The following is a 27514-nucleotide window of genomic DNA, read 5'->3' as shown; positions in this document are numbered from 1 at the left end:
GAGAATGGGAAAGAATTCCACCTACAAAGCTTCAACAATTGGTGTCCTCAGTTCCCAAACGTTTATTGAATGTTGTTAAAAGAAAAGGTGATGTAACACAGTGGTAAACATGACCTTGTCCCAGCTTTTTTGGAAAATGTTTGCAGCCATAAAATTCTAATTGAATGATTATTTGCAAAAAACAATACATTATATCAGTTTGAACATTAAATGTCTTGGTAGTGTATTCAATTAAATATAGGTTGAAAATGATTTGCAAATCATTGTATTCTGTTTTTATGTTCAAGACAACGTCCCAACTTCATTGGAATTGGGGTTATAAATAAATTTACTTTGCTTTAGTTTTCTTTTCTTTTTTTTTAAACCAAGGATTTCAGAAGGAGGCGAGGCGTGTGTTGGCGAGCACCCTCGTTTTTTAAAAGCATTTTAGACACAAAAGAAATTAATTATTCACCTCTTTTGAGTAATGATGCTGTATTTTGTTTACTAATTGATTAATATAGGGTTTTGGGGGTTTACTGGAAATGATGCAATTACATGGCTTCTTGCCCGGGATGAGTGGAACAGCCTACAAGCCACGAAACCAACCACTTGGCCAAAAGTCGCCAAAAATGTCCGAGGCTAATGCAAAGGCAATGCCGTGATTATAGACAACATGGCGTCCATAAACCATGTGACGTACATTTAACCAGTACGGAGCAAATTCAAGGAGTGTCCAGATCTTTCTTTTCTCCAGCTTTGCCCTGGGGGTGGTCAACCACCGTCCAATAGATGGCGGCATTGTTTGGTAAAGCCATTCATCAAGCTCCAAAAATCAAGCGAGGAAGAAGAAAAATACATTGACCTGTTGGGGGCGGAGTATTTTCTTTTTACTGCCAAAAAGCCAATAAAAGGCTTTCGGCGTTTGCGTTTGAAACCGGGATATTATAATTTCCTGCAAATAGGAGTGAAGCAACACATGAACCAAGAAAAGAGGTAAATACCCAAGCACGCCTTTTTGAGACACCAGTCGATGACTTCTTGCATGGAGAGTCGCCATGTAGCTTCTAATGCTAGCGAGCTACTAGCACCAAGGGAGCGAATTGTCTTGGGTTAAACTTTCGCTTTAACCCAGAAACTATACGGAATTTATGTGCTCGTGTTAAAACGCTACGCCGGATGCATAGCTCTATTTTTAGAGTCATACCCAGGCAAATGTATTGTTCGCTTGCTAGCTCCCTAGCTCGCTAGCCTTTTAGTTAGACGTACTAATTATGCTCTTTTTCTCTCGCTTTACGCTAACTTTTTTTTTTGAGAAATGTAACTTGTTTTGTGGGTAATGAGCGAGCTAAGGTCATTGTCGTGAAATGCGGTTAGGGTTACTGCGTTGGCTCGGTTGGCTGCTGTGATTTGCGAGCACTGCTTAGTGATAGGCATCTGCTTTAAAAAGTAAGTCCTGCCAGTTTTGTGGGCTCAGTGCAGCATCAGCACCCGAAAGAAAGCATTTCAAAAAATATTTGTAATATTCTGTACATGATGACATGATTTTTAATAAATGAGTCACAGGCATGCTATATTTTGTCCCTAACAGATGCACTACTCACAAAAACGATATTTTTACATGTCGAAGTGTTCTGTCTTTCAATACTTTTTGCACAACTTGCTCTTTTCGAACAAACAGCTAAACGGCCAAATTCACAACGGTGTTGGACATCCACTTCAGTGCCTTTCTGTGAATATTCCAGTCTCTCTGTGTCCCTGTTGCAACCCACTGATGACAATCTCAGCTCAGAGGGCACTTCCCTCTGACAACATTGAAGCTTTGCAATAGCAATTCTCATCATGTCAAAATGTGAACAGCATGATGGAAAGGACTGTTGAATACCAATTCTAATTGAACCAGCAAATTTATTGGATGATTTATGGATTAAACACCTTTTGTACATTTTGCCATTCAGGTCCTTGTTGTACAACAGCAAGTTCTGCAAAAAGTACTGAGACATTGCACAGTTGGACAAGTGAATTCAAAAGTTTAGAGAAGGTCAAGTTAAGTAAACAGAGCGGTGCAATATGGAAAAAAAATTATATACAAATATAGATAATTTTTAGTCTTTACACGATCAGGATTTTTGTGCCCGATCAAGTTTAAAAAAACGATCACCGATCCGATCACAAGGTGGAGGAATGTGTCTATTTAAACGACCTGTTCTTTTACTGTATATACTTGTGTACTTAATTGCTCAAAAAATTATATTTACAATAAATAATGTAACTTTATTCCTCTATTTATGCAGTGAGACAAACTAGCTTTTGGATTAAAATATACTGTGCACGCGGCGACGCTCGACGAATTCTAACATTAAAGCCGATCAGCATAAAATGCTAAATATCGGCCGATACCGATGAGCCCGATCAAACCGGTGTAAAGTCTAGTAATTTTATATCATGATAATGCTATCGGATATATTTAATTATCTTTTTGCCATTTATTTATAAAATACATGTATAGACCACGCGGCGACTGGTTAGAACGCCTGCCTCACAGTTATGAGGACCGGGTTCGATTCCCGGCCCCGCCTATGTGGAGTTCGCATGTTCTCCCCATGCCTGCGTGGGTTTTCTCCGGGTACTCCGGTTTCCTCCCACATCCCAAAAACATGCACGGTAGGTTCATTGCAGACTCTAAATTCCCCATAGGTGTGAATGTGAGTGCGAATGGTTGTTTGTTTATATGTGCCCTGCGATTGGCTGGCAACCACTTTAGGGTGTATCCTGTCTCCTGCCCGTTGATAGCTGAGATAGGCTCCAGCACTCCCGTGACCCCTGTGAGGATAACTGGCTCAGAAGATGGATGGATGGCTATATAGACCACACAATAAAATGAATAAAATAATAAAAATAAAATAAAACACAAATATCCGCTGGCCACATAAATACTACTTAAAATATCTTGTAGTACAACCACTTTTTAAGGAATGCCGTGCAAATAATTTAAATTAATACAGCACTGTGGGTTTGGTAACATTCAAGTATGCTCACCATTTATTCAGTAAAAGTATTACTAACCAGAGGGGAAAAATTCAGGATTCCCTCAGTAGCGGCAAGGTAAATCTAATGATATAAATGATAGATTATATCATACGATAAACATTTTCTATCTTATCTACTATATATATATATATATATATATATATATATATATATCGTTATTGCACAGCTCTATCTGTAAAGGTTACAGTGCATTTTTCTGTCAGTTAAAGTGCTCAAGACTGTCTGTTGATTTTCCCGCCGTTGTGAACTCAGCAGGAAGTTAATCAGAAACTAATTTGCCGATCACTAGTGAGATCTGAAGTACATTAGGCACCTGGTGCATGTAATCCATATCTTTAACATCATGTGAGTAGTGCACTGTATTTTAATGTGACTTTCTTGACACTGTTCCACTGCTCACTCTTCCAAGCTGCTAACATGGATGCAAGTGAGGACCAAAACACCAGCACAAACACCACCACCACCAATGGAAACCCTCAGACCAGCAGAACCTCCCGCACACCGCAGATTGCCCACATGTCTCTCTATGAGCGGCAGGCCGTGCAGGTGAGTGTCTGAGCTCATTTACTGACAAAGTAAAACGCATGTTTTTATTCTGGATCTGACCGTGTGCTTGTTTTTAGGCACTTCAAGCCTTGCAGAGACAGCCGAACGCAGCGCAGTACTTCCAGCAACTCATGCTTCAGCAGCAGATCAACAATGCTCAACTTCATAACCTGGCAGCTGTGCAACAGGTAGGAATAGTACATCATAAATACGGCAGCAACTGAGCATGCCGTCTTGTGCCACATGACCACATATTCTTACGCACAATTTTTACCCTTGAAATGTCGTATTTATGAACCATTGTAAACCGAGGACCCCCGAGAAAAAGATGTGCAGGTTAAAAAAAAAAAAAAAAAAAAAAGTATTTATGTTTCTGTCTTTTTCAACCAGGCTACTCTTGCAGCGAGTCGCCAGTCTAACACCCCGAGTAGCAGCATCTCACAGGCGACCACCACTGTACGATTTATTTTAAATGGTCAGTTGCATTGCATTAGAACATATTTGGATAAAATTTATGTATGATTTTTATTTTCTCCCAGGTTAACCTCAGTACCACATCGGCAGGGGGAACTGCAGTGACGCCTCGTCCCCACGGGCCAGCCACCTCTGCGACAACTACCGCCCTCAACCAGTCAGTGTTGTTGGGGGGGAACTCGCCAGGACAGGGGCAGATGTATCTTAGGGTGAGTTCCTCAAATTGTGCCATGCGCTCAAATAGACATCATGCCCTAATTAAACCGAACTACACAGCTAATAAGTGTCTCGAAATATAAAAATATATAAAAAAAATTATATATGGTGGATTTTCACCTATTACGAATGAGACCTATCCTTCATGATAAATGTGTGTACCCTCCCTGTATTTATCTTAACTGTTAACCCATGTGTGCTTCAGGTGAACCGTTCTCTCAGGGCTCCGCTGGCCTCTCAGCTCATCTTCATGCCGGGGGGTACAGCAACAGCTACTGTTACTACAGTGGCCCAGACCCAGCAGCAGCAGCAGCAGCAACAACAACAACAACAGCAACAACAGACTGAAGCGCCTACCTCAGCCAGCGCTCAGTCTGATAATGATCAGGTTGGTCCAACAGCCTACTTAAGCCATATAACGTCAGCCACGCGTTACATTTTTAGTTAGACAAAAAAAAAAATGTAATGTAGTGCACTTTGTTTTGTCCGAGTGGAACTGTAAAGCAAAGCCATTCATTGCAGTACACAGCTAATTGAACCAGAACACTTGTCACTTGGCGTTTATGGGAGTTAAAAAAAGTATTAAAAGGTCACAATTTAAAACAGTTCCCAAGTGTCTTACTAACATGTCTGTGACATGTTTTTGTCAAAATACCTCATGGGTTAAACATCAAGTCAACAACCGTAGCATACTTTCCACCCCATATTTAGCCCAGCAGAAATCAGTCTGTTTTGAGGGATAGGTCATGCAAATTGACCACTGCTTTTACCACACCCCTGTCTAGTACATGGGTCGCTGAAGTATGGCTTTGCATTACCATGCCGACCAGGGGCAGAGCTGGGGGGGCTGTGACGAGGCGAGCGGCTACTTGTACCGGAAGCGGCTGTCTGGAATTTGAAGAAAAAAAGGAGTTGTTTATAGCAATTGTACGAGGTGGGTGTGGGTTAAAAGTGTTCCAGTTGGGTGCAGTGACAACAGATCTCACATCCAATAGGAATAGGAGAGGTGGTGGCGGAGAGATTTCAGAGTTACAAGAGCAACTCAAAATTAGGGTTGGGCATCGAGAACCGAAAAATACCTAAAATTAAAATATTAACTCTTTAAAGAAAAATAATTGATAAATATCGAAATTCTATTAAAACTAAAATAAATAGCCCTGAAATCTGCGCTTTCTTTCTACACACAACACCCCATAACGACAACAGTACTTATGTACTGGTACATGTGATTTCTTCGTTTTTGAATTGTTTTGAATTTATTTATTTTTCTTAATTTTATTGAATAAAATAAAACCTAAATGTTATTATTACGTAAAGTTATCATTACGTGAAGTTATGTGAAGATTATTGAGGGGGAAAATGAATTAAACACATTTTGGAATGTCCCAATCACAATTTGTTTGCACCCGAGTCAGAGTAGATTCACTTGATTTTGAGTATTGGCCAATACCGAGTCCAATTAGATACCTTGGCAGTTTATTTACAGTGGGGCAAAAAAGTATTTCGTCAGCTACCAATTGTGCAATTTTCTCCCAGTTAAAAAGAAGTGAGGCCTGTAATTTTCATTATGAGTATACCTCACTTATGAGAAAAAAAAAATATCCAGAAAATCACTATCTGTGTTTTAAAGAATTCATTAGCAAATTATGGTGGAAAATAAGTATTTGGTCAATAACAAAAGTTAATCTCAGTACCTTATTTTCCCTTTTTTGGCAATGACAGAGGTCAAACGGTTTCTGTGAGTCTTCACAAGGTTTTCACACACTGTTGCTGGTATTTTGCCCCCTTCCTCCATGCAGATCCCCTCTAGAGCAGTGATGTTTTGGGCCTGTTGCTGGGCAACACAGACTTTCAACTCCCCAAGTTTTTCTATGGGGTTGAACTCTGGAGACTTGCTAGGCCACTCCAGGACCTTGAAATGCTTCTTACGAAGCCACTCCTTCATTGCCCGGGCGGTGTGTTTGGGATCATTGTCGTGGTGAAAGACCCAGCCATGTTTCATCCTCAGTGCCCTTGCTGATGGAAGGGGTTTTTCACTCAAAATCTCACCATACATGCCCCCATTCATTCTTTCCTTTACACGGCTCAGTCGTCCTGGTCCCTTTGCTGAAAAACAGCCCCAAAGCATGATGTTTCCACCTCCATGCTTCACAGTAGGTATGGTGTTCTTTGGATGCAACTCAGCATTCTTTCGCCTCAAAACACAACAAGTTGAGTGTTTACCAAAATGTTCTTTTTTTGGTTTCATCTGACCATATGCCATTGTCTCAATCCTCTTCTGGATCATCTAAAGGCTCTCTAGCAAACTTCAGACTGGCCTGGACATGTACTGGCTTAAGCAGGAGACACGTCTGGCACTGCAGGATTTGAGTCCCTTGCGGTGTAGTGTGTTACTGATGGAAATCAGACAATGTGATTTTCTGGATTTTTTTTTTTTTCCCTTTCTTCTCATTTTGTCTCTCATAGGTGAGGTGTACCTATGATGAAAATGATAGGCCTCTCTCATCTTAATAAGTGGGAGAACTTGCACAATTGGTGGTTAACTAAATACTTTTTTGCCCCACTGTAGTTCAGCAAACTGTTTGGCCGTAGTGTTCCCTGAGACTAAACTGAGTCTGCAAAGCCACATAGACCACCTATGTGGCTTTACAGACTGAGTTTAGTTTGTATTATCTTTTGGCTTATGCTGATTGTTGGCTATCTAAGCAAAATGTTTACACATCTCACTCAATACGTCTTTTTCCTTTACAAGCTGCGGACGAGCACGAAAGCTTGTGAACATTTCGATCACAAGCTTTAGGGACAAAGTGAAGCGCTGTGAACACTTTCCCAATGCACTTGTCATGTTAACCTTGCAGAAGAGAAAATGTATGTTTAAAAAAAAAAACACAATTATTAACTCTCTTTTTTAATCTCCCAGGTGCAGAATCTAGCCTTACACTGTGCGTCCACTCCCAGAGCGGTCGCCATCAAGTCCGAGCTCCCCGAGAGGAAAGAGCCTGGCAGCTTTCCTGTCAGTCAGCAGCAGCAAGTTCAACCCCAGCAGCAAGCGGTCAAATCATCCGGCAACACGATGGCCGTCAAAGGCTCCAACCAGCCCGCGATCAACGTCCCTCCTCCCGCTGCGTCGGTGGCCCCCTCCGCCTCGTCCACTCCAGCGCTCCCACTTTCCCAGCTTCTCCTGTCGCCCTCGGCTGCCCCCGTCATTCTGGTGCCCACCTCCAATGTCACTACCTCCACCCAGGGCTATTCCATTGGCTCGGTCGCCCCTAAGGCCAACGTCAACACGCAGACTCTGGTGGTGCAGCCCCTCCAGCAGGCCAGCGCTGTTGCCGACAAAGGCCCCGTGCCCATCCAGCCCAAGACAGTGCAGGGACACCGCTTACCCGTGCAGGTGTCCCCCCGACAGCCGCTTCCTATTCTCCCAGCCCCGCCCGGCAATAGCCAGGCGGCCCACAATCCCCCGCATATTCCAGTGCAGCTGGTGGGGGCCAGGCAGTGCATGGGAGGAAGCGTGCAGGCCGTGGCTCTGGCGCAGGTGCGAAACGTCACAACCCAGGAAAACGTTAACGCTAATGCCACCTCACACAACACTTCTACAACTGTGGTAAGTTCAGTCATAATTGTTTTTGTGAGCAGAGTTGGGCATTGGCTTTAAATAAACTTGTTCTGCTAGAATAAGTCTGCCAACGGCTCCCTGAAGAGGAAGTCGGACTGCGATGCACCCAACGAAACGACTGCAGGTTCTTCCGAATCTGTTTCGATGAAAGACGCTGCTCCTGCTTTAACTCAGACACTGACAAAGGATTCAGGTACATATAATAATCACAGAATGTCAGTTATTCGTTGGGCTGCATGAACAAATCCAAAAATTCGATTAAAAAAAAAAAGTTGAAAATCTCTCCCGAGGAGCCTTTGCAGAGATAATTGTTCTACACAGACTTATACAAATAATTTAGCGCGATAGTGGCGAGCCAGGAGGAAAGAGTCCATAAAGATGGAGAATGTCCAAAGTTTGGGATAATTTCATGGGTACTGGTAAGTAATATAAAGTGCAATGAGTACTAAAAGCACGTCTAAGATCACAAATATAAAGTACCGTATCGACGTTAGCTAATTTAACATAGACTACGTACACTAGTCTGAACGTATTGTAATACGCCGGCCCAGAAAGTGGTCAAGGATTAGACACAGCCGCCGCTTAATTGAACAAACGGTAAGAAAACAAACACGTAATAAGCGCATTTATTCATACGTTGCCAATGGCCACAACTCATGCAGAGTCACGCAACGCGCAGAAGTTAACAGCCAGCCAACTCTACACTCCCATTTGCTGACGCCCACATCACTCAGCTGGCCCCTCCTATTTAAAGCGATGCGGACTCTGTTACAGATGCTACAGTAGATTATACTGTGACCCCAAGTGAGCAAAAATTATTTCTGCACCTCAAATGTACATTGTTGCTTTTTATAAGGCATAATCAAATTTTATCCGATTAATCGATTGCATCATCGGGGGAATGCTCGGTTCTAAAAATATTTGATAGCTGCAGCTCTAGTTCCGCTTTCGGCTGAAATTATATTTGAATTTAAGTTGACCTCTAAACTTTTAAATGCACATTTCCAACTGTCCCATGTTTCGATTCGAAAATTGGATTATAGGAAATACAAAAAACTTTATTTTGAGGCTGATGTCGTCCACCTCCAAGATCAATACATAATCCTTCCTTTCTGTCTTCAGCAGCTCCTCTTCCCCCAGCCTCCTTGTTGCCACCCAACCTGTCCTTGCCTCTGCCGCTGTCGAGGGTGGGCCACGGCGACAAAGAGCGGGCGCCGCTCCCCCAAGCGGTGGTCAAACCTCAAGTCCTCACGCACCTCATTGAGGGCTTCGTCATCCAGGAGGGAGCTGAGCCTTTCCCTGTCAGAGTTTATCATCAACTGCTCTGTTCATGAGATTATCTATTTTTAAAATGAGCTTGTGTGCAACTATCTCTCATATCCTATTACTTGGATTAGTTTCATTGATTTGCTATTTCACCACAATATCGCCGTTAATAATGAAGACTGTATATGTACAGTATTACGAGACAAACAATTGCAGCTCTACATCATAAACTACTGGGCTGTAAGTCGAAAAGGCCACTCAGCTCTACAATGTCTCCACCCACTCTTTTCACTCATCATTAGCTAGAAGTATGGGTTAGAAACTAATAATGTTTTCCACATAAACAGCAGCATACTTAAATAATTCCTCCCTCACAGTTTTGGACTACTGCTGTCAGTGGATTGATTTGAATCTCTAGTTCAATGTTTAGGATGATGTTTCTTAGGTGCTGTATTGAAGGAGATCACTGTTGAAGCCTTGGCAGAGGTCAGCACAATCTTGAACATTTTCTGTTTTTAATTTGAAAGGTCGCCGGGCTCCTTAAAGATCGTGACTTTGCCCTGGGTGCCCGTGTAGAGAATGGCCCACCGAGTAAGTGTTTGAATACTAACACATACTTAGCGTGCGCATACGTGCATGTGTGAGTGACAGACAGATGTTCCCTCAATATCCTGTTCTAAGCTTTTTTCCCCCCTTTTGTTCCAGTGTTGAAATGTGAGTACTGCTTAAGCCTGGCACCGGCCAGCCAGTTCAGAGGAACCAAGAGATTCTGCACCAACACCTGTGCTAAAAGGTAGGCCTCTATTGTCGTGTACATAACATGTACACAAACGAATCCTTCTACACCTGTATTTAACTTTCTCTGATTGATGGTTGTGTAAACTGTGTCCCCCTTTGGCTTGTTTTTTTTGGGGGGGGGGGTCACTAAAAAGCACCACAACGATCATTCTCTTATATGCAAGAATGTAAGCAGGAAGGCGTACAGACGAGTGAGTGAAACAAAACTGGATGGACAATCAACCTGGGTAGTAACGTGTCAATGTACTTGAGTAAATTATCCCTGTTCATACTGTCAAAAGATCAGATGACACGCTAACCGCAGACAAACGCGTTTGGCAAGTCAACTGTCTGTTTACACACTACTTGCTATGTCACAAACTTGGTTCATTCATTTGGCAGTTGGATTGTATCATCATGTGATCATACCACAATTTGAACCTTGTCGCAATTTGTTTGGAGCCGCACCAAAGTTTGATGAAATAAGTTTGGGAAAATAATTTACCTTGTGGCTGAATAAGGTATCTGTTTAAAAGTGTCTGTCTGTCTGGGGTCTGATTATGATGTGAAATGTCTTTCCGGTATGAACAGGTACAATGTAAGCTGCAGCCAACACTACAAGTCAAGCAGAGGGATAGGCGGCACCGCGGGGCCACCTCCGCCTCCGCCGCCGGCCAAGAATGCTGCCAGGCGCCGCGGACCCCCTCGCCGCAGCAGCTCCAATACCAACAAGTTGTCCGGCCAGCATCGAAACGTCAAGGTAACAAACAATTCACATTCCAAAAAAATGCTTAAGTGCATTGGAAGACTTTTCTTTAATCCGGCCGAGCAAGCATGAAGATGATGAAGGGTCCTGTCATATTTGTTTGCCTTGATTTTTCTTCCCAAAATGTGGTTAATTGTTCATTCATTTTTAATTAGTTTTTTAGTTTATCTCCTTAAATAATTGATTTATTGTAAATAATACAAAATCAAAGTAAAATAAACAAATTAATTTCTTAATTAATCATAATTTAAAAAGTTACAAATAAAATAAGCATGATATATTTGATTTAAATTATTTTACCTGAAATACAAAAATAGTTGTAAAATGTAATGTAATGTTTTGAATAAGCTGGGCTAAACTTCCAATAAGCATTTTCGGGGTTGGAAAAAAACCAAGAAAAATGGTAAACAAAATTGTAAAACTGAATTAAAAAAAAAAAAAAAAAAAAAGTCTGCAAATATGTGAATCCACGGTTGCCGAACAGCGAGTATCTGGGTGTCCACTGTAAAATAATACTACTAATTTTTAAAAATGGGTAAATTGATTGGTCTATGATCTAAAATAAACAATTTAGCATAAAATACAAAAATAGTAAAATATAACATTAGATTTGTATTTTAGTAACTAATCTGCTTTTTTGTTATGAGATGAGCATGATTATTTGATTAAAATAAGCAATTTTACACAAAAAAATTAAGTGAAATAATTAAATAATAGTATAGTAAAATATTCATATCTTCTAGTTTGATTAAATAATGGTAAATGCTGCAATGAAAAATTAGCATGAACTATTTTATTGTCGGCGGCACGGTGAGGGACTGGTTAGAGCGTCTGCCTCACAGTTCTGAGGACCGGTGTTCAATACCCGGCCCCGCCTGTGTGGAGTTTGCACGTTCTCCCCATGCCTGCGTGGGTTTTCTCCGGGCACTCCGGTTTCCTCCCACATCCCAAAAACATGCATGGTAGGTTAATTGACAACTCTAAATTGCCTGTAGGTGTGAATGTGAGTGTGAATGGTTGTTTGTTTATATGTGCCCTGCGATTGGCTGGCAACCAGTTCAGGGTGTACCCCGCCTCCTGCCGATGATAGCTGGGATAGGCTCCAGCATGCCCGTGACCCTAGTGAGGAGAAATGGCTCAGAAAATGGATGGATATTTTATTGTCAAAATAAACTGTTTTACATATTTAACATAGACGGTAATGGGTTTTTTTTAAAATATAAATCTAATTTACTAATGACCTGGCCCATCTTGTCTGTTTTAAAAAATCAAATGTCACCCTTGAGCATAAAAATATGCCCACCACTGCGTTGTGGTGTCTGCCATTTTGTGGAAGAGCATTCAATTGTTTTGCTTGCCACTACACATCCTCAACCAAGAAAGATGAACAAAGATGTGTAATAATTTTCTGACAAATTAAATTTAATCATTTCCTGTGCCACACGTGATGATCTGTATAGTGTTTGGGAATCTCTGTCTTGCCTAAAACTGTTGAGACTTTGTACTGAATCCCTCACGTCTCGTCTGGATGTTTTAGTGCCACTCGGACTCCAGCCACTCAGAGGAAGCGTCCAGTGACGGCGATGAGGAGGAAGATGAGGAGGAAGAGGAGGACACCCCTTCCCTTTCTCCCAGCTCCTCCCACTCACGCAACAACGCTCCCCAGTCGGACGCCTCGGCTCCCGGGAGCCTCCCCATGGAAACGGCCGGCTTCCTGTCGGCCACTCCAGCCCAGTGGAGCGTGGAAGAAGTGTGCAGGTTCATCTCGTCGCTTCAAGGTTACACCGCTTCGATTTTGGCATTCAAAAACGACTTTTTGTCCCTCCCCTAATTCATTCACTTGTCAATTATATAACAACTCTCCATTTTGTGAGAGATAATGATGTACATATTATATATATATTCAATCAATATTATGCAAATTAACACAAGTACTGTAAACTGTTTATGTTGAAGGGAGTTGAGCAGCTTCATTTAAACCAAAATATTGCTTTGCCTTCATCTTTTGGAATCCTGGTGTCAAGGAACTAGGCAAGGCAGCTTTATTTATCCATATAGCACATTTCGTAGACAATGTGCTTCACGTGATAAAAAAGCAAAAAACAGCAAAAGACTTAAAACCAAAGTACAGAAATAAAAAAACTGCTTAAAAGAATGTACAGTGCAAGAAAAATACCTTTAAAAAAAGCATCATTGTATGCATGAGGAAAAAACAAAAGAATAGTTTTTGACATGCACTTAAAAACATTCACTGACTGCACTTCTTTTAACTACACTGAACAAAAATATGAATGCAACACTTTTGTTTTTGCTCCCATTTTTCGTGAGCTGGACTCAGCTAAGATGTTTTTTACAAACACAAAAGGCCATTTCCCTCAAATGTTCACTAATCTGTATAAATGTGTGTTAGTGAGCATTTCTCCTTTGTCGAGATAATCCATTCCACCTCAAAGGTGTGGCATATCAAGATGCTGATTAGACAGCATGATTATTGGACAGGTGTGCCTTAGGCTGGCCACAATAAAAGGCCACTGAAATGTGCAGTTTTGCTTTATGGTGGGGGCCTCGGGCGTCAGAAAACCAGTCACTATCTGGTGTGACCACCGTTTGCCTCATGCAGCGCAACACATCTCCCTAACATAGAGTTGATCAGGTTGTTGATTGTGGCCTGTGGAATGTTGGTCCACTCCTCTTCAATGGCTGTGCGAAGTTGCTGGATATTGACAGGAACTGGAACACGCTGTCGTATATGCCGATCCAGAGCATCCCAAACATGCTCAATGGGGACGATCTTGGAGGTGAAGATGCTGGATGTGGAGGTCGTGGGCTGGTGTGATTCCATGTGGTCTGCAGTTGTGAGGCCGGTTGGATGTACTTCCAAATTGTCTGAAACTCCGTTGGAGACGGCTTATGGTGGAAAAATTAACATTCAATTCACGGCAACAGCTCTGGTGGACATTCCTGCAGTCAGCATGCCAATTGCACGCTCAGAACTTTGGCATTGTGTTGTGTGATAAAACTGCACATTTCAGCGTGACCTTTTATTGTGCCTATGGCACAGCTGTGCAATAATCATGCTGTCTAATCAGCATCTTGATATGCCGCTATGAGGTGGGATGGATTATCTTGACAAAGGAGAAATGCGCACTAACACAGATTTAGACAGATTTGTGAACAATATTTGAGGGAAATGGCCTTTTGTGTATGTAGAAAAATGTTTTAGATATCGGAGTCCAGCGCACAAAAAAATGGAAGCAAAAACAAAAGTGTTGCGTTTATATTTTTGTTCTGAGTATGTTTGAATTGAGCAGCTTCATTTAGACTGAAGTAGTGCTTTGCTGCCATCTTGTGTAGGGCTGCACAATATATCTGTTTGGAGCTGCACCAAAGTTTGATGAAATAAGTTGAGGAAAATAATTTACCTTGTGGCTGAATAAGGTATCTGTCTAAAAGTGTCTGTCTGGGGTCTGATTGCGACGTGAAATGTCTTTCCGGTATGAACAGGTACAATGTAAGCTGCAGCCAACACTACAAGTCAAGCAGAGGGATAGGCGGCACCGTTTCACTTTTTATTTATTTATTTTTTTAAACCTACCAGTAATTCGTCCGCTTATTTTATTTCTTTTTAAGCCCGATACTCCACTTATGCATTTTATTTCTTTTTAAAGGAGCGTCAATTTGCGTATTTCCGCTATTTGGGGTTGGGCTCGGTCCCTATACCTCACGACTAACTGTGCTCTAATTTTCGCTATTCATCGCAGGGCTCGAGCCTACAATGTATATGATTATTACATTTACATTTACATTTCATGGTTTTGTCTATAATTTCAACATGCAATAGTTATGTACAATATACATATGATGCATGTCAAGTTTCATACACTGGATGTATTATATTTAATATTCTGTATCACTGTAGATTAGGGGCTGTAGCTATAAAATATTTTTAGAATAAAGTACTTTACTGATTATTTATTAATAGGTATATTTATTTATTATATGTAGAAAATCACTGTGTGTTGTTTCCAGGCTGCGAGGAGCTGGCCGCTCACTTCCTGTCCCAGGAAATCGACGGGCAGGCTCTGCTGCTCCTCCGCGAGGACCATCTCATCTCGACCATGAACATCAAGCTGGGTCCTGCCCTCAAGATCTGCGCCTCCATCAACAGCCTACGCGAGTGACCAATCGTTTACTCATTGTCCACAGTGTTATTTTGGGATGTTGACACAACACTATGATTAACAGTTTACATTTTGGACCTTGAATGTGCCAAAACATGTTTGGGTTTTTGGGGGCTGTATAGTAGTATGAGTGATGACATTAACAATGTTAACTACGCTAACCCAGTAGTGAGAAATAGTGTTTCGACTTGTTTTTGTACTCTCATGTCAAGTGGTAGCGAGGTTATCGACACAAAAGACATGATGCCTTCTTGTTGTATTTAAAATGGTGCTTCACTTTTTTTTTTTTTTTTTTTTTTTTTTTTTTTTTGAGTTCCTGTCCATCAAGAATGGAGGCATTCATAATGGTTTCTGAAGTTTACTTTTGTATTTTTCACCTATTCTACTCTACAAAGTATTTTTCATGTCAAGTTTTCAGAGCTGTAACCAACTTACGAGGTGTGCCAGAAAAGCTCCAGGACTGGTGTCACAACGGATATACAGCGGTGCCTTGAGATGAGTTTCATCCGTTCCATGGCCATGCTTAACTCAAATCACATTTTCCCCATTGAAATGAATAGAAATTCCATTAATCCATTACAGCCCCCCCCCCCCAAAAAAAAACATTGTTTTTGTTTTAATAATTGCAATTTATAAGAACATAGTTATGACAATAAAAATAGCATGTAAAGATTGCTCAAATTTCCATTGCTGGGGGGGTTATAACAGTGCGATACTGATGCTATTCTTTAGCCTGTCTATGGTGTTTTGCATTGTTTGTTAGCATTCAGTTAAACTGACTCATCTAAAGCAAAGCTATGTGGTTTGAAATTCAGTGTATAATTCTGTAGTAAACTGCTTGAAGCCTTTTATTTTTTTTTTTAAATTGTTCAATTATCTGTCAAACCGCTTGTGAATACAGTGCTCTTGTTATTTTTGCTCGCTTGTCAAAGCAAAAAAAAAAAAAAAAAAAATGACTGGAGAGCTCATATCGTGAAAAACTAAATTGGGTCACTCATATCTCAAGGCACCAATGTATATTCAAATACAAAGTTTTAAGTAATCTCGCTGGTGTGTGACACGTCCCCCCCAGCCTTTTCTGCTACACCTTCATGCACTCTTGGAAAGATTCTTTGGGATCCTCCGCAGGTTTGTCATGGCCATCTTGATGTCATCCACAACTTCAAAATGGGTCGCCTTGGTAACCAAGCCAGAAAGGCAGCCGGAGGGGGGGGGGGGGGTGATGATAACACTGAGCTCGGTTAGGTGGCGAGAAAGATTGCTCGAGCAGGGCGATGTTTTCTTGGCCAGGAACTGACAGATGCTCAGGGCATTGTGAGCATCCGTTGTCATCATGGTGAAGCAGCCACGAGTTGTTTCGAACTATATCTTTTGTATCACCAGTCCTGGAACTTTTCTGACAAAGCCAATGTTTTATCTTCCTCAACTTTGCAATGAGCAGATTGTGATTATTTATTCACATTTTGTTAAGTCATTCCATTCACGGTCCTTCAATGTGTAACAAACATGGCAATGCGTCACATCTGCTTCTTGACATCGGTTAAGGAAGGTGGTAAACGAGGCAGGCAAACCGTCATTCCACAGCATCCATTCCAACTGGATGCCTTTCAAGTTTACATCTGCTTCAAAGTCTATTTTCTTTCACCTAAACCTTAAAAAAAAAAGTTGGTTTTTTTTCATAGAGAAAAGCTTAATAAAAGTCTTGAGGATACAAGGCTTGTTTCTCCTTCGTGTGCAAATCGGAATATGTAACAGTTGTAGTTAGAAAGTGCACCAGTACAAAGGGGGGACACAATTTGTTGTAATCAGAAGACCGTGTAGCTGTTAGCCTCCCCATATCCGGCCTCGTGCCGGTACCGCTCCAAGATGACCGGCACTCCCTTGAGGACTTTGTCTGAGGCGCTCTTCTCCCCGGACACGAGCTTGCGAGTCACCTCGGCCAGCGTGGGTCGATCCGGATCTTTCCACTGGCAACAACCCTTAATGACGGCATAGCTGTGGAGAACATACATGTTTAGGTGTCAAGTGGCGTTTGAGTGGGGGATGTATTTTACAGCAAGCACTGGATCCTTACAGGGCATTGGAGCAGTTGGGATGCTTCTTCAGAGTTTTACCTCGCTGGTGGAATTGCAGGAGCTCATTGACAGGGATCTCTGCAAATGGCGCTTCTCCTGCAGGGGCAAAAGGTTTGGGGGATTATTAGTCCTGTTTGTGAGAATGGTTGTTGTCGCTTCAGAGGGGATGGACTCTAGTTAACCATGACCCTAATGAGAACAATGCATTGTATACATTATGATTACTTATTGAATATTTTATTAATCGTCCACCATATTGTGGTCTCGCTGTATTGTGACATCTTAAATTGTAAAGTACATATCTAATTTTATATTGCGTTTTTTTTCACCATAAGATTTTATCATAATTTTTCCACATGAACTAATGTTACTCCAGACTAATGTAGCAATAAGTGCGAGCGAGGAGGAAAGTGTGCGCAAAAGAGTACAACGTTTGGGATCATTTCACACGTAAAAAAAAGAAGATAAACATGTCAACTAAAGCAGAACTGTCTTGCACAACTGCAGGTATATGGTGATGTAAAGATCCTTTTCTAATTTAATACTGTCCAGTGTACCACCGCTAGTTGGAACGAATTTTAATCCATTTGCTCAATCGCTTTATTGAACAAAATAAACGCATAACAAGCACATCACGCAACATGTAAAATGGCTAACAGGTTGGGCAGCTAACAGTCAGCCAACTCTACACTCATTCGCTGATGCCCATGTTACTGACTGGAGCAGGTCCTACCTTTTAAAGTAACTCACAGTCACAGATACTACAGTGTAGAACATGAGGATGGTGACCCAAAGTCGACAAAAACACAACTCCACCAACTTCAAATTTAAAGATTCCATATCTGCTCTGCGGTCGATTTGTATTGTCTTAAAGGCATCTAAATCGGCAGGCTTCTTTAAGGAAGGAAAAATGTGGCCTCTATTTGATATTCAGCGCTTATTTATTCACACGGATGACGATTTACTATTGGGGTATGGCGTCAATTAGGGCAGAGGCCACCATTTTAGGAAATACGGTAATCATCATGTTAGTCCTAACTTTCAGTACAACTTACCCAGTGTTGCCATTTCATACAGTAAGATGCCAAAAGACCATCTAGAAACATATAAAAGGTAAAATCATTAGGAGGAAAAGCACATATTAGATGAAATAGCTTAAAGACAAAAAGAAAAAACATTGACCAAATGGCACCTCGTAGTAATCCCAAATTATGCAAATAATCTACTGTCATACTCACACGTCACTGCTGGGACCAACGGTTCTCCTGGCCAAAATCTCCGGCGCCTGCCACTTCTTCATGCTGGGATCGTCCTTCTGTGTGGTCTCCTGGTTCTTGCGGGTGTAGACCCCGTGAAGGCCCCACAATTTGGCTGTGTGGGCCTTGCTGACCAGGACGCTGCGGGCGCGGATGTTCCCGTGCAGGAGATCTTTGCTGTGGAGGAACGTCTGGAGAGAAGGGGGAAAAGGGGTGAGCACAGCAAGATGCCCTCGCATGAGGGCAAGGAGAGCTATCTATTTTGCACATGTCGATTTATGACAAAACAAAATAGTTATATCTATGCTTGAATATGATGCATTAAATTACCCTCAATTCCCATGTAAAGTTTCTCATTTGGAATACAGTGGGTATCAACTATTTGCGGGGGATAGGGACCAGGCCCGTTTGCAAAGCGAAAATCCGTGAATTGACGGCATTATAACTGCGTTGACGAAAAAAAAAAACCTTGCCAATTAGCGTTTTCCATGAAAAATGGGGGTTGCCGCCCCAAAAGAAAAAATGAATCCATGGATAGGTGCCGAACTGCGAACTCCAGTGTATTTTCAAAATTCCACAGCTCAACTTTCCAAGGAGATTTACAGAAAACTTTCCGGAAATATAGTGGATATTCCACCCCTTCGCAAACCTAATGAAAATACAAAAAATAAATAATATGGTAGCAAGTTCACTTATTTCAGTGTCTCGTATACAGATTCTTCAAACACAGGAAAACAGTTTGCAGAAGGCCAATCAAAAATCTGTTTCCCCCCCCATAATATTACATGTAATATAGTTACGTGTAATATACAAGTTTCACTTTTTGAATTGAACGAGTGAAATGAAGTTTTTTTTAAATTGATATCCAACCAGTGTGGGAAATTATCTTAATTTCACTTAATTGGTCAGAATTTGTTTTATTTACTATGAGTAACGTTTTTCAACTATTATCTATGCCAGCAACATACAGTGACAGGCAGAATAATTAAATGCTCTTCCACTAGACGGCACAAAATACAATATTATTACATAATCAACTTTAAAAAAAAGTTTTAAAAAAATCTACAGCATGGTGGTATGCTGTAGATTTTTTCTAATGTCAAATATGTGCCTTGGGTCGTGTTGAATTTCTAGGAGTGGCTTTACAACAATATGTCCTACCACTCAAACAGTGGTCTAACAACAAGTCACTGTGCAGTGCATTCGAAGGCAGGTAACTATAGGTCATCACATCATATATAGGTAAGCTTCAAAGTACTTCAAAACAACATGGATATTGAAAGTGAAAACACAATGGCTTGAGGGTCGCAATTCCAGCCATTTTGAACCATTTTGTCTTTGCTTGGAGTGCCTACACCAAATCTGACTCTGGAGTCCTGGCGATCTGATTTGACAGTTAAATGTCTCAGAAGAATGTGTACAAACCAGCGCTGAGATCACATGTTGGGCCATGGTAAATATTCGCCTCTCAGTCATCTCGCATGGCGGATTCACGTCTTCCTGCACAGGGAAACAAACAAAATGTTTTGCTTCCTTGTTTTGGTTTTACAGTGGAACGTCCAAAGTTGAACACAATCCGTTCATTGATGCTGGAGGACTTCCAGCCAGGCCATTGACTTAATTTTTTTTCCCCTATAGGAAATAATATTACTTCCTGGTGTCTCTCATCATCGCAATGTTTTCAACATCTCAGTTCCTCCATGTCTAGCATACTCATGTGACCCATTGAGCATGTTTGGGATGATCTGAATCAGCGTATACGACAGCGTGTTTTGAGTCCCCCCCAGACTCCCCAATACAGAAAAAATACACATTTTCAAGTGGGTTTTTATTGTGGGAGGCCTAAGGCACACCTGTGAAATAACCATGCTGTCTAACCAGCATCTTGATAAGAAGAACCTGTGAGGTGGATGTATTATCAAACGCAAACTATGAACTGCGATAGAGCGGGGGAACTCTAATAGTAAAATGAGAAATTTAACATAAATTTCACTTTTTTTTTTCCAATAACTGGTGAATTAATTTAATAACTAGACAATGCAATGTCTGGAGATACTGTGTGTGAATGCTGAAAAGGTGGAGTTGAACTAAAATGCTGTGGAATTAAATGTGGAATGATATTGGAATCTGGTTCAAGTGGGAATTTTTGGAATGTGGAAAATATTTTGTTGCTGGAATGGTTTGAATCGGTCAAGAAATGATGAAGGATTTGGGAACAATGTAGAATATACAGCATGTCTTAATGTGGGAATGTGAACAAATTTGGAATTTCACTGTAAAAAAATGCAGAATTGTGGGAATTTTTGTAATGCCTAAAATGTTTTATGGTTAGAATGGATTGAAAATGTTGCCGCAGGAGGGAATGGACAACCCCAATTCCAATGAAGTTGGGACGTTGTGTTGAACATAAATAAAAAGAGAATACGATGATTTGCAAATCATGTTTGACCTATATTTAATTGAATACACTGCAAAGACAAGATATTTAATGTTCAAACTGATAAACTTTATTGTTTTTAGCAAGTAATCACTAACTTAGAATTTTATGGCTGCAACACGTTCCAAAACAGCTGGGACAGGGTCATGTTTATTACCACTGTGTTACATCACCTTTTCTTTTAACAACATTCAATAAACGTTTGGGAACTGAGGACACGAATTGTTGAAGCTTTCTAGGTGGAATTCTTTCCCATTCTTGCTTGATGTACATGACGTGTATGACCCTGTCCCAGCTTTTTGGGAACGTCTTGCAGCCATAAAATTCTAAGTTAATGATTATTTGACAAAAACAAAGTTTATCAGTTTGAACATTAAATATCTTGTCTTTGTAGTGTATTCAATTAAATAAAGGTTGAACATGATTTGCAAATCATTGTATTCTGTTTTTATTTATGTTCAACACAACATCTCAGAACTTTTTGGTCCTTTTTTTGGTGGAGTTTCGAGGCAGAAATTCTGCGTCAACCTATTCTTGAAGTCCACTTGGAGTTATTCTCTCTTTTTTTTTTTTTAAGCCAGCCCTTCATTCAACAGACCTCTCTGCACCTCCACATGAAACTGAGCAGGTCCTGGTTCTCCAGCTCCTCCACCACCGTCACCAGAGGGGCACGCAGTGAAACCACGCCCAGGAGCTCGGGCAAGAACGGGTGCGTTCCCAGCTCGGCCAGGAACGACGCAAAGCCCAGGAAGTTGTGTCTCTCGCTGGCGTCGGCGGAGTCTGCAGCAAGCAAGACGTTAAAAGACATTCTTATCCGGTTTAAGGTCCGTGTACTACTGTAGTATGCTCTTTGTCCTCACTAGTAAGACAATTCAGCACACTAGTAGACAACAACTGTCTTACATGTAATGTTTTTTCCACTATTATCTGCATACTTGTAGGGAAACTTTGAGACAAGTAGGACAACTACATGTTACTACTGAGGCAAAACTGCAGTAGTTGACAAATGCGCGCAACTAGTACCACTCGTGAAGCTCTAGATGTTAGTATAAATTTATGTCACTAGTACAACTAATAGCACCCAGTTTTCAACTAGGTCAGTTCTGCCCCACTTGTAACTTGTAGTTGTCCTCTGAGTGAGGACAAAAGGCATTACTGGTACATGGATATGAAACATATGGAATAAAAGCTCAAATGGCTTTCCATACAGTGAGGCTGCCCACCATTTAGCACCCGCAGGACCACGTTCCTGTTTTCCATGCAGGCCCTGTAGAGGGACACGGCAGAGTCTGAGCGCAGGGAGAAGGACCCGGGCAGAGGGGCAACGAGGTTGAAGGACTCGGGCAGCCTCTGGCGGGGCAGCTCTCGGGGCTGGACGACTGGGTCGAACGCAGGCTTGTAGGCCAGCGCTTGGGCGCCGGTCGACACCGGGGGCATGTCCACGGACAGCGAGAGCTTTTTGGACGCGTAGGTGCTGGCCGGTTGGAAGGTGGAGTAGGAGTTGGGCACATCCAGAGCGATGCTTTCGTGCTCCAGCACATTGATACCGAGTGGAGCTGCACAAAGATAAAAGGAGAGCCATTAGTAATCACTCAATAACTAAAGATGCAATGCAAAAAAGAATGAAATATATAACTTTAAAAGACAATCCTGCTCAGTTACAATTGTAGTGAGTTAACATTATAGTTCATGACTGTAGCTTTGCTGCGTCAGCAGTTTAAAATATTTTACATATCTCCAAAGTTTGCATTACAGTAGTTCAAAACAATAAGCAGTTTTACAACTATTTGTGAAATTTAGGAAAATAATAATGAACTGGTCATTATAATAACAATAATCACAAATAGGAAGTTTTCACCACTATATATAATGATTTGCTATTATTTTTTTCTTCCTTAAGTAAAAACTATTACATTTTATATCTATGGCGCACAATTGGATAAATATATTTTTTTAACTAAAGGTTTGTTTGAAAATATATACCACGGGTTGTGAAAACTTTTGTACTCCAGGGACACATTTTATTTTTAAAACTGATGGACAGGTGACGTAAGTAAAAACAAAATTACACATATTGTTTTCTGTCCTTTTGTTTTCTATTCATAATACATTTTAGTATAATGAATCAATTATTTAATCAAATAAAACAAATGTACATATATTTAAAACAAATTATTAAAGTGTGTATCTAAAATATGTAATAGTTTTATAATTCCCATTTGTATTTTCTATTTATAATTAATTCAACTATAATTAAATTATTTTAGAAGATTAATAAATAAAACAAAAGAAAATTAACAACTATATTTAACCAATTTTGGGGGAAAATGCAAAATGAATGAAAATTTTTTAATTGAATCATTATTTTAGTATAATTTTTCTATTTTCTATGTTCAAGCTGTGTTAATGTTGAAATAGTGAATAATGTAACAGTGTCTTACCCTAATTAATATACTTCTCACGATTAAAGCCTCTTTCGGTTTTTGATGAACACCTACTACAGTACAATATTTTCATGTCGGTCACGATGGAGATCTAAGTATTATTTTAGGTGGCATTTGGGGTAAAACGTTTTTTGAGAACAAATGCTGCATAGTATAACACAAAAATAAATTCCCTCTTAGAAGATTCTGCTGAACAGGAAGAATAGCTGAAGGTTTTTGCATGCGTTATTTCATAATACAATCGCAAGGTGTTAGCCATTTTTTTCAGACTCCCTTGTTAGGCACTACAAAGTCTATCGATATGTAGATAGTCTCATTATAATACCAGTTTAGCAGTTGGAAGCTTTTTGCTGTCACCTCGTGCACGCAATTACTTTTGACAGTGGAATGTTGACACGGAGGGAACGTTACGGTGGCTTGCATTAGGTTGCTCGAGGATTCACGTCGATGCTGGCCTTACCGTCGATGCCATGCAGCTCCCTCCTGAAGGTGGACTTCACGGTGCTGAGACGGATGCGGTCCACCTTCTCTGGACAGAAACGCAGCAGCAGGATGAAGACCAGCGTGACCACGAAGATGGCCAGCAGCAGGATGGGCACAATGATCACTTCCTTCTCGTACTCGCGGATCTCTGACAAAGAAGAGTGGAGATCAGCACAAAAGTCTTCCGGGCTCTATGCTGGCCATTTGCGTCTACCTCGCTTCCCTTTTTTGAATGCATTTTTATGCATTCACGCATTTTTGTTATATGAATATATGAGCTCAAGATACTCATTTCAAAACTTTTTCCATCATTAATATGACCTCTAACCTGTACAACTCTGTTGAAAAAAAATAGAAAAATATAAAAGTAAAAATAAGCAACTGATATGTTGGGTTGGCTCTCTTTATTGTGTTCCATGGTATATTTAATGCCTTGGAAATTGGGAAAAAAAACAATTATATTGTACCCTTTTCCTGACTGATCCCTTAAAACAATGAGATCCCTCTGATGATGTGGAAGCGCTCTGCGAACGGGACCGTGGCTTGTGTAGTAAAATGTGAGACTACGTGACTTGGGGTTAATCAGAGGCACTTTAAATGGTAGCCAGTGTGTGCTGAAAAAGGTGAAATCTGAGGTTTAATACACAGGTACATTTATACAAACAATTTATCTCACCACAGATTGTGTCTCCTTGCTGACAGCGAAAGTCTGCGTCTGATATCGACGACATCCTGTCAAATAGGAGAGCCTGGAAAGGAAAGGAAAGGAAAGGAGACTTATTCACACACAAGGCCAATCCGTATCGCTTTACAGAGGTGAAGAAATACCAGTCATGGTTAAAAACAAGATTAACTGGAGATGAAAATCAAGATACGATCCAGATTCCCAACATACAGTAAAAGCAGGATAAATGAAAGGATTATAGAAGAGCACAATAACAAAACATAGAATATCACATTATATCACAAAATAAAAGCAAGATGGTTAAATCAAGTAATAATATTTTACACTTATGAAAAAGCAGACGTGAACAATAACATTTTCAGACCAGATTTAAATGTAACAACAGTTTGAGCAGATCTCAGGTGTTCCGGAGGATTGTTCCACAGTTAAGTAGCGCTGAAATAGAATGTTGCTTCACATTGTTTGGTTCTGGCCTGGAAACACTCAATTAGGGATATTTATACTGGATACTGGATATTTTTAGAATTGATTATTCCATCGATTAATCAAAAATTTATTTTGCACTAAAGTTTATTGTATTGTCTATGAACTGATCATTGTTGGTGATTTGGTATTATTTAAAACCAAAGAAACAACAAGTAATCACTGTAGTGGTGTTGTACTCACTAACCTTTTTGAAACCGAGAGCTACTTCTTGAGTACTGATGAATGCGAAGGGCTACTAGTTGATATACACTTCTGGGATTGAGGTTCAACTTCGTTAATGACTGAATTAGTCATAATATGGCTGCAAATAACGATTATTTTCACGATAATTTTTTTCCATAACTTGATTAAGATTCAGTTACTGGTTGGGTCTGTAACATGTCACACAATAGGCAAAAATGTTGGTTATTGTTTTCCAAAGTAAAAGCAGATGTTTGCAAACGTCTTATATATATATATATATATATATATATATTAAACAAAGATAATTGGTCTGCGCTCATGGAGGACTACAGAAATCAGAAAATATTTACTGTTAAGATGCTGAAATCAGAGGATTTGGACAATTTTAAGTTAATACCACTAATCGGATCAATTATCAAAATAGTAAACTAATCCACTATCTTGATTAATCCATTAAATGTTGCATCTCTAGAAATAAGCACCCAACAACCTGAGGGGAAGGCAAGTCTCATATGGGGAACTAAAAAGTGCTTTGTAGACTAACAGTAATTCAGAAATCTATTCTTTGACTCACTGGAAGCCGGTATACCGATTTTAGGACTCGTGTGATGGGTTCCAGTTTCCTGGTACCAGTAAGAACCCGAGTAGCTCCATTCTGGACCAGATTCGGCTGTTGGATGCATTTTTTTGTTTTTGTTCAGACCTGTAAAAACCCTGTCACAATAGTCCGATCTACTGAAGATGAACATGTGAAAGTGGTTGCTGTGTCTTGTTTATAAAGGGAACACAATTGTAGTTAAACACATTAAACAAACATGGGAGACTTTAATCCTCAACAAGAGTTATAAACGCTCACTGGTCACAAGATTAGGCACACCTACACAAGCTACAGGAGCCTTTATAAAGACAATGTTCATTTTGGTGGTGTTCATTTAACAGTGTTTATCATTGTGGTTGTGCAGAGCTTTACTGTACATTTTGTTAAATAAGGTATTATAGACCAATGTTTCCCAGCACGTTAGTGTGCCGTGGGAAATTATCCAGTCTGGAAATATTTTATTGACTACAAATAATGTATCTCTGTTCATCTATCTATGCCAGAGACATATAGTGAAAGGCAGAATTATTAAATTTTCTCCACTAGTGGCAAAAGGTAGTAATGACCTGGGTAGCCACCTGTCATTCATATAACACAATAACTGCTTTGTGTTCAACTAATATTTGTGAGTACATTTAAGAAAGATGATTTCAATACATATGCTTTGACATTTTTTTCTGGTGTTATGGCGTGATATTTTTCTAATGTAAAATACTTTAAGTGCCTCTGCCCAACAGAGGTTGGGAAACGCTGTTAGGATAACTACCACAATTAATAAAATTGTCTTACATTAATACCTACAATGACATTTATATTACTGTACTGTATAGTGTGTATATTTTACACATTGGTTTTATTATTCAAACTATGGCCACATTAATATTCATACAACATAGTCCTACCGTAGTTCTTCATCATAAGTGCACTAACCATAGTAGGTCTCTGCTTTGTCTTTTTAAACAAACATATTCACTTGGCCAAACATGAACTTTAATTGTATTTAACAAATATAATACAACTATTGAACGGAAAGCATTAGTTCTTCAAGAGTACAGCATCTAATATGCTGCTAAACTGCTTTTGATTGTTTCGCCGCAATGACACTAGTTCTATTCCTCTCTGACAGTGTCATATAAAACGGTGCCTATTTTATCTTTGTAGGACTCTTGATACAGCTCTTATACTGGCTCTCATTAGATTGTGTACCTAATGCTGTGAAGAGGGCATGTTTGTGATGTAAAAGTGCTGGAGGAGGAGACTGCAGGCCAACTTTTAATAGCAATTCTAGTGCCATGACCGTAACCGTTTTTACGTCATCTACAAACCTGTCCATCTGCATTTCTGACGCTTTAATGCTGGCGTTCTGCTACACGCACATGGGGGGGAAACCAAAAGTGGTCCAACAGCACCGACTCACCACACATTTATCCCAAAAACACTATTAACGCGTATGTTGTTGTTTTTCTATAACATCTTATCACCGTTGACTATTAAAGGCAGGATCTAATACCAGATATACAGGAGAGGGACACTGTCTTACCTTTTGTTTTGAGTGGTGTTTTAGATCCTCCAGAATAGTCTTGTTAGTTCAGTCTTCATGGAGTCAGTCTTCTTATATCTACCCAGCAGAATGTTAAATCCTGGGTCGGTTCTACATGATCTTGTTTTCCTCTGTCTGACTGTCAAGGGATCAGTGTACACCTGTTTGTCTATGCTCTCCCGTCTATTGTTTTTAACTCCACCCTCCTCTCAAGCTCCTTACTCCACGATTGCTTCTTCCACCTTCCATCCCCCTCAGAGGGCAAATCAACACGTTTATGGTAATCAACAGTCCTGCCCTGCCTCGTCTTTGTGTTTGCTCCTGTCATTTCCTCTTCCGGCGAGGCCCGCATAGGTCTCCTCTTGCCCAACCTTCGCTTTCTCAAAAACTGGTCTTGCCGCTCCTCGACGCTTTGACTCCTCGCAGCCTTTTGTTAAAAACGTTTTAAACTC

The 27514-nt window shown here is 40.4% G+C and overlaps 2 protein-coding genes across 4 annotated transcripts; one reads left to right on the top strand and one right to left on the bottom strand.

The window, feature by feature from the left end:
* Positions 1-835: 835 nt before the first annotated feature.
* phc1 (polyhomeotic homolog 1) lies at positions 836-16583 on the top strand. Of its 3 annotated transcripts, none has more exons than XM_061674451.1 (14): positions 836-975; positions 3440-3576; positions 3654-3764; positions 3967-4032; positions 4116-4259; positions 4472-4654; positions 7187-7873; positions 7943-8078; positions 9011-9186; positions 9679-9742; positions 9857-9944; positions 10520-10688; positions 12232-12472; positions 14724-16583. In XM_061674451.1, exons 2-14 carry the CDS (start codon positions 3448-3450, stop codon positions 14873-14875), a joined length of 2346 nt encoding a protein of 781 aa, XP_061530435.1. In that variant the 5' UTR covers positions 836-975; positions 3440-3447; the 3' UTR covers positions 14876-16583. The 3 variants fall into 3 exon arrangements, with proteins under 3 accessions (XP_061530435.1, XP_061530434.1, XP_061530436.1); XM_061674450.1 differs by having other exon boundaries at positions 9008-9186; XM_061674452.1 differs by lacking the exons at positions 836-975; positions 3440-3576; positions 3654-3764 and having other exon boundaries at positions 3977-4051; positions 9008-9186.
* Positions 15661-27402, bottom strand: styk1b (serine/threonine/tyrosine kinase 1b). The gene is made up of 10 exons (XM_061674453.1): positions 27063-27402; positions 24247-24319; positions 23548-23718; positions 21867-22199; positions 21242-21423; positions 19632-19706; positions 18189-18397; positions 18006-18046; positions 16950-17046; positions 15661-16870 (listed from the first exon to the last, which is right to left on the bottom strand). The coding sequence occupies exons 2-10, from the start codon at positions 24299-24301 to the stop codon at positions 16681-16683; spliced, it is 1353 nt and encodes a 450-aa protein (XP_061530437.1). The 5' UTR covers positions 24302-24319; positions 27063-27402; the 3' UTR covers positions 15661-16680.
* Positions 27403-27514: the final 112 nt, after the last annotated feature.

The sequence above is a fragment of the Phycodurus eques genome, chromosome 4 (assembly GCF_024500275.1).
Source record: "Phycodurus eques isolate BA_2022a chromosome 4, UOR_Pequ_1.1, whole genome shotgun sequence".
Classification (NCBI taxonomy): Eukaryota; Metazoa; Chordata; class Actinopteri; order Syngnathiformes; family Syngnathidae; genus Phycodurus; species Phycodurus eques.
The sequence above is the reverse complement of the archived record's forward strand: the minus strand, read 5'-3'. Positions and strand labels throughout refer to the sequence as shown.

Bases quoted from the DNA above. Each gene is read 5' to 3' on its own strand.
- styk1b (XM_061674453.1), bottom strand. From the start codon at position 24,301: ATGTCGTCGATATCAGACGCAGACTTTCGCTGTCAGCAAGGAGACACA. The intron at 18,047-18,188 runs GTGAGTATGACA...ATATGTTTCTAG, and splicing joins GTTGGTCCCAGCAGTGACGT to ATGGTCTTTTGGCATCTTAC. The intron at 17,047-18,005 runs GTAAGTTGTACT...TTGCCCCTGCAG, and splicing joins GTATGAAATGGCAACACTGG to GAGAAGCGCCATTTGCAGAG.
- phc1 (XM_061674450.1), top strand. From the start codon at position 3,448: ATGGATGCAAGTGAGGACCAAAACACCAGCACAAACACCACCACCACC. The intron at 9,945-10,519 runs GTAGGCCTCTAT...CGGTATGAACAG, and splicing joins ACCAACACCTGTGCTAAAAG to GTACAATGTAAGCTGCAGCC. The intron at 12,473-14,723 runs GTTACACCGCTT...TGTTGTTTCCAG, and splicing joins GTTCATCTCGTCGCTTCAAG to GCTGCGAGGAGCTGGCCGCT.